This window comes from Gavialis gangeticus, unplaced genomic scaffold (assembly GCF_001723915.1).
Source record: "Gavialis gangeticus isolate Ggan-Ray unplaced genomic scaffold, GavGan_comp1, whole genome shotgun sequence".
Lineage (NCBI taxonomy): Eukaryota > Metazoa > Chordata > Crocodylia > Gavialidae > Gavialis > Gavialis gangeticus.
Window position 1 is genome coordinate 17,890,099 of NW_017729008.1, and position 7,066 is coordinate 17,897,164.

A 7,066-nucleotide genomic window follows, 5' to 3' on the forward strand; every position below is an offset into this window, starting at 1 on the left:
GCTGGCCCCAGCCTTCAGCTCTCCCTGGCTGCAGGTCCAGGAGGAGTTGGGCAGGGTCAGTTTTCCCCAAGTGGCACAACTTGCCCCACACCAAAATGTATGCTCTGGCACGTGTGCTGAGGCAAAAATTTCTGGCATAAATTTGTGCCACTCCTATTTGAGCTGCTGCAAGCACACATGCTTGTATGTGTGGATGCGCTTACTTTGTGCAGGGCCTGACCATGCAGCTCACAGCACACCCACCAAATTGGTCCCAGAAGCACAACAGAGAAAGGAATGGCTAGGCCAGGGGTCAGCAACCCCCAGCATGCGTGCCAAGCATGCAAGGCCATTTTGCTTGCCACACTCCCGCCAGCCCGGGCTCTAAGCAGCTGCTGCCAGCCATAGAGCCCAAGCTACTCCCAGCAGGAGGCTACGAGGCTGCAAGCAGACCAGGCTCTGTGGGCTGACTGAAGCTGGGAAGCTGCAAACAGATGCTTCAGGCTCCAGCATGTCAGCACTACAGTACCTTCCAAGGTAGACACTGTGGTTTTTTCAGCACTCCGGTCAAAAAATGTTGCCTACCCCTGGACCCTAGTCAGTGCAGCCCAAAGAGACTTAGGCATAAGCTTGGTTTCTGCTGTTCAGAACTCCTGAACTGAGGCACTTCTGGCCAGTATCTTGGCATTTTTACTAGCAAAGGCTTCAGGGATTACAGAGTTTAGATGCCTTCAGTTATCCACATTTTGAATTTAAGTCCCTCAGTTTTGGGTATTTAACTTACACAGTAATGCCAACTCTTGCTGCTAAGTATGGGGGGTGGAAGGGGTAGTGGGAGAGGGAAGGGGCAGAGGGGACAGATCGAGGTCCCCACAGTAAGGCAGTGGGACAGGGGAGAATGGGGCTCCCGGGGCTGGAGCAGGTTGTGATAACCATGTGCGGTTCATCCAGGGGCATGGCTCCCCGCTGCTGCATTCTGCACCGAAGGAAATGTGAGGGGCAGGTGCTTCTTGGATTTGTCACTGGGGCAGAGGTGGGCTGCCCACTGCAGGCTGGGGCTCTGCACCTTGTTGACTTTAACCCAGGAGCCACACACTAGTTGTGCCACAGCCCCTGCCTACCTGGCAGCATTACACAGCTCCCGGGGCAAAGGAAGCAGGGCACAGAACCCCAGCCCACCTCTGCCCCAGGGACAATTCCAGGGGGCACCTGTCCCCTGTGCCTCCCCTGGCGGTGCATGCAGCAGCAGGGAGCTGCCCACCCTTCTCCCCGCCTGTGTCCATCTGTCACTCCCAAGCCATAGCACCCCTCCCCCTCCCCCGCTCTGCTGCTGCCCCTTACTCCTGACCCAGTACCCTGCATCCTGCCAGGGTGTGCAGGGACTGCCCCCCTCCCCGCGCTCCAAACCCCACACATACTCCCATAGCCCACCCACACCTTCACAAGTAACCCCCATCACACACATGCTTCAAAAATAGCCACTCATGATTTAGATTCCAAATCTCTTGCTTTTTAAGAGTTTATCTCATGATTTTTGACAGGGTGAGGTCAGCAAGACTGCTTACAAAAAGTCATACTGGTTTTAAGGTTCACTCTGTGACATGTGTTTTAAGCTTAGGACCTATCTATGCAGCTTAAGTGTCACCTTCAGAAATCTGCATCTTTTTCTTCCATGGCAGTAGATCACTAGTATTGAACACGTTTTTATATATTTAACTAACAGCCTGTTATTTGGACTACTTCATTTATTTTTAGACTCCTAGAACTGCATTAGATAGCAAACACCACATGAACTATTATACATTCAGGCTCTTACTTCAGACAAAGATTAATATGAATATTTTCCTTCTAGTTGTAGGTCATGTATCTGGGTGTAGCACTGAATTTTGCATAAGACTTGATGACTTTGTTTACAGCTTCCAGGAAGTCTTTCTCCGTTGCAATTTTTCGACGTGCTCTGATGGCAAACATGCCTGCCTCCGTGCAGACGCTGCGGATTTCAGCACCTTTCAGAGAAGGACACATGGATGTAACATTTGAGAAGGGTCCACTTTCACAGTTAAGAAGTAAAAAACACACAAGTCATAGGATTTGCCTTACCTGTGCTGTTAGGACACAATCGAGCCAGCAACTCAAACCTGATGTCTCTTTCCACACTCATAGAACGAGCATGGATCTTAAATATGTGAGTTCGGCCCTAAAACAAAAGATTTGAGGCAGATGTTAGAAAAAACGTGCTGAGAACTAGGCAGTGTTGTGGGAAGTTAAATGAAACAGTTTAACTGTTAAGAGGAAGGAGACAGACACTCATTTCCCCTGCACGTTTTCTGGTAAGTGACCATTGTTGATTGGCTGGCATATTTGTGCAATACAAAACTAGGAGGTTGTATTATGCAATAAATAAGTTATCTAGAACAGTGGTTCTCAACCTCTTTTGTAGCAGTGTCCTTCACTCCTGACCAGCTGTCCCCCACCCCCAAGCCTCAGCCACCGAGTGTGTGGGGCATGGGGGGCAAGCTGGAACTCTGACAGTCTTCAAGGGAAAAACCACAGTTTCCCACATTTTTCTCCTTTAAAGGGGAATCTGTTTAAAGTTTGTCCATGACCCTTTCATATATTCTTGCAACCCACTTTTGGGTCACAACTCATGGGTTGAGAAATGCTGATCTAGAAGAGATACTTGGACAGAAAGGCATTCCAAGAAATGCCCCCTTTTCCTGAAGCGCAATCAAGAAAGGCTGCAGGGCCCCAAAGCTTTAGAAGCAAGTCAAGCAGCTGCTCTCACAGAGGTCCAATTGGAGCCAGGAGCATGCTGCAACAGTTATTTTCCAGAGTTTTTCCTGTGAGGATGAAATCTATTTGTTATAACATGAAATATTTTGGTGTATTTACACATACTTACTTACACCCATGGCACTTTCATGTATGTTATGAAGCTTCCAGACTACTACATTTATTAGAAGTCTAACCTTCTGCTCTGCTCCCAGGATTTGCTTACTAACGAAAAGACAAGAAGTTCTCACCTCCAGATCAGGTAAGCTAAATTCAATCTTCCTATCCAGTCTCCCTGGCCTCATCAATGCTGGATCCAAAGTATCAGGTCTGTTAGTTGCCATCAGCACTTTAATATTGCCTCTTGGATCAAATCCATCCAGCTGATTGATCAGCTCCAGCATGGTACGTTGTACTTCATTGTCTCCTCCAGCCCCATCATCAAAACGAGCCCCTAGAGAAAGATGACAACTACATATCAAGACCCATAACAAGCATCTGTACAGCAGTGATGAGATATCGTTGCTGAATGAGAATGCAAAGCAAAGGATCTCTCAACTAAGCAATCACGGCCACATAAATATTTGTGACCATCTTAAAAAAAAGTGATTTTTCTTATTTCAAGTGCACTGGCTTCAGACTACACAGAATAGGATTTCCCTGATTGTTTAATAAAACTCTCTCTGCTTATCCCTTGTTTTAAACAGTATGGGTTGCTATGTTCAGTAAGCAAGTTTTTTTTTTCTCAAATAAAGGAAGCTAAAATCTGTTTGTCTTGGAAAAATTCTGATTTCAGGCAGTATGAAGAAAAGTTTACATGCAAGATTCTCTGAACATTTTTCTTCTGAAATGTTTACAAAAACTAAGCAGCAAGTTGGCTGTACTATATTTAAAAGACATTCTGCCTGTTAAGTTTAAATACTTAGCATTTTGACTAAAGAGATAAAAATAACTTCAAGTCAAGACTAAATACATTCAAGTTGCATAAACTATTTTCATGATAGCTTCCTGTGCAGTAAACAACCTCAATGACCTTAGAATATTAGTTTCCTTAAATATATACTTATCTGCAGCCTTGATTTTTAGATTGCAATAATCTTGACAACAGGGAATTACACAGAAAGTTTAGTATTTTTAAAAGAAGCTTGCTATATAGAAAACACAATTCAAGGTGCAAACATACCTCCAATGGCATCAATTTCATCAAAGAATATAAGACAAGCTTTCTTAGTTCTGGCCATTTCAAAAAGTTCCCGCACCATTCGAGCCCCCTAAGATTAACAAAAGATTAAAAAAGGGATTCACCATTTGTTACGAACAGGCCAACTCACGGAAAGCAAACAATGATTTTTCCCAACTGATAATCCATAATGGTCAATTAGGGGAGAAAGATTATTGCCCTCTTTTTACAGACAGGGATGTAATTGTACAAAGAGATAAAATTCCCCTGAATTCCCCTACTAACCAGTTATTGAACAATATACTTTTGGCTACTACCCACATGACAAAAAGGTTAAAGCACTACGTGCCATTACTGAGGCTTGCAGTTAATCTACCTGTCCCTGTATAGTTTATCTATGGCCACACATTGTCTTTGCTTCAGAGCCCATACATCAAGTGCCGACAAACTGAAGCAGGTAGGAACATGTCTCTCCCAGCTGATGTTTGAGGGTAGAGGAGCAAGCAGGTTATACAGCAAAACCATAAAAAGTTACACTTCTAGTGGATGAATAATCTTCATTTGACGCACTGATAGAAAGCTATAGTAGGCTTGAGTCCTTTCTGCTGAAATTTTATATACAATTTGGGGTGGGATTTTCACATCGTTCAGCAGTGATCCAACACGAATGTTGAAAGCTTCTGAAATTACAGCCAGCAGTTATCAGTCTACTATTCTGCAATGTCTTTGCTCCCTTTTATGCCCCCTGCAGTCCAGAGAACATAAGTACATCCAGGAACAATGAATGTTAAAATGCTTGGCCTCTATTAGAAACCTGTAGTTAGCGACATATTTCATGTGTTTTTTGATCTCACCTCTCCCACATATTTCTGCACCAACTCAGATCCAATCACTCTGATGAAGCAGGCATCAGTCCTGTTAGCAACAGCACGGGCACACAGAGTTTTGCCTGTCCCCGGTGGGCCAAACAGAAGCACTCCTTTAGGGGGCTCAATCCCAAGGTTCACAAACCTCTCAGGCTGCGAAGGGGAAAAGCAGGAGGTTAGATTCTATCAGAGCCTTAAAGACACACTAATAAATAAGGTAAAAAAAAATTACTCGAAGCTATTTTAACTTGTGTGCTTGCATTCTGACTTCTCAGTATTGGAAAAGATGCAACAAGCTGTTGGATGAAGAAGCCAGCCTAGGCAAAAACTGCAGCCTGCACCAATGAGTTGCTTACATGGAGCAGAGGGGTCTCAACCACCTCCCGCAGTTTTTCAATCTGTTCTTTGCAACCACCAACATCGCTGTAGGTGACATCTGGTTTTTCCTCCACCTGCATAAGAATGATAAGTGAATAGCTGAACAACTTGTAATCTGTTATTGTCCACTGGGACTTGCAAATTCTGATAAAGTCAAAACTGCAAGTATAAGAAACTCATAGTAAACAAAAACAATTCTCACCTGCATCATAGTAACAGTTGGGTCAATCTTTGGAGGTAAGGGGATATGGATCTGATACTTGTTTCTGTCTACACTGGTAGGAAGATACAAAGAGGGTGTTACATTAATTTTAATACTCCCCAAGTCAACACCTCAGCTGTGACCTATAATTCAGAAACCCACAACTGTCGGCAATTGCTTTTTTCCTCCAGATCAGGCTGATCCCATCTTTAAAAAACTACTAGTCAGAGCCAGCCTATTCTGTAGGAAATGCCAATATTTCTATAAAAGGAGGAGAGCAGAGTGGAAAGAACCACACAAATCCATGTCGCACGCTTCATTTGTCCCTCAAAATCATTATATTCCTGCAAAACACTTATTTGAACAGGCATTCTCCAATATAAAATTTCTTACCAGCTCTACTACCGACTAAAATTAAATTTCAGTTCCTGCAACAATAGCTTATTGCTCTGCCATGATTACTTTGCTTATTTTTGTTGCCTGTAGACCCCACAGCCAAAAAATTACAGGGAAACAGATTATCTGAAGTACCTTTGGCTGCAACTCTATAGAAAAAGGCGGCTTCAATTTACAACTACACTTTTCAGAACATTAAATCATTTTGTCTTCACTTACCCAACTCTCATTCCCTCTTCAATGTCAGTTGGTGCCACCTGGTCACTGAGATCCACCACAAATTTGGCAAATTGTTTGACATTGATAATATACTTGGGATCCTCAGAGTCTGCATTGATGATCTTCGTACACCTGAAAGACAGATGATCAATTAATGCAGGTCATGAGGTGGATGACTTATGCTTGTGACACCATGAACACCACAGAATCAAGAGGCCTCACATGCACTCCAAGTGCCTTCATAAAACACTTGGCTGCTGAGTTTGCTATGTTCTTACAGGATAACTAACAGTGCTCCTATCACTATTCCAAGCATGGCATATTTCTCCTTATTACATAAAGGTTAATGTGTTTGCTTTTCAATACTACAGTACACCCGAGAGTTGATTTACAATTTCCCCAGGTGTCATATTCTGTGTGTAGAGACAAGCAGTGCAGAGAGCACTGTGTGCACAAGCTGTCTGCTAATACTGCATCACTATGTAGGACTCACAAGATACCGCACACACCTGGCAACCTGAAGAGGCTGCTCACTTTGGAGAGTCTGCTTATCTGCAGCCAGATCCCAGAGAGCAGGCGGGGCCAGGCCAGTGTCTGACTCCTTGATCCCTACATGGAAGAAAGCAAAGGGAGGACCAAGGGTCAGTTTACCTAAAGCATTGTTAATCCTTCACATCCAGATGGCAGTTTAAACAACAAGCACATAACAGAAGACAGCACGTGCTGACAGGAAATTTTTAGTTGTACTGGAAATGCAACTGTAGGAATGTGGCAACCTTATCACCAGAAGCAAACTTCTTATGGCCCAGAACACACCAAACGGATCCAGACCATGCCATGACAAGAAATGTAAAACCTGCCAACACATCTCTACCACCCCCACAATCACTACACCCCACAACAGAGCCATGAGCATTCCTAGGTCTTACAGCTGCACCTCCAGAAATACAATACATCTCATCCAGTGCACCAAATGCCCTGATGAAAAATACGTAAGAGAGACCAGGCAACAACTGCACACAAGAATGAATGCACACTGGAAATCTATCAAAGACTAGAATACGCAATTACCTG

General features: G+C 43.9%; 1 protein-coding gene across 1 annotated transcript in view; it reads right to left on the reverse strand.

Moving 5' to 3' along the window:
* Nucleotides 1-1,482: 1,482 nt before the first annotated feature.
* PSMC2 (proteasome 26S subunit, ATPase 2) overlaps nt 1,483-7,066 on the reverse strand; it is a 24,565-nt gene continuing 18,981 nt past the window's right edge. The window contains exons 4-12 of the mRNA XM_019509455.1: nt 6,502-6,601; nt 5,993-6,124; nt 5,378-5,450; nt 5,154-5,249; nt 4,786-4,950; nt 3,935-4,022; nt 3,003-3,205; nt 2,080-2,176; nt 1,483-1,985 (exon numbers count right to left, since the gene is read on the reverse strand). Of these exons, the coding sequence (XP_019365000.1) occupies nt 1,828-1,985; nt 2,080-2,176; nt 3,003-3,205; nt 3,935-4,022; nt 4,786-4,950; nt 5,154-5,249; nt 5,378-5,450; nt 5,993-6,124; nt 6,502-6,601 (1,112 nt within the window). The 3' untranslated portion in view covers nt 1,483-1,827. The remainder of the gene's footprint in view (nt 1,986-2,079; nt 2,177-3,002; nt 3,206-3,934; nt 4,023-4,785; nt 4,951-5,153; nt 5,250-5,377; nt 5,451-5,992; nt 6,125-6,501; nt 6,602-7,066) is intronic.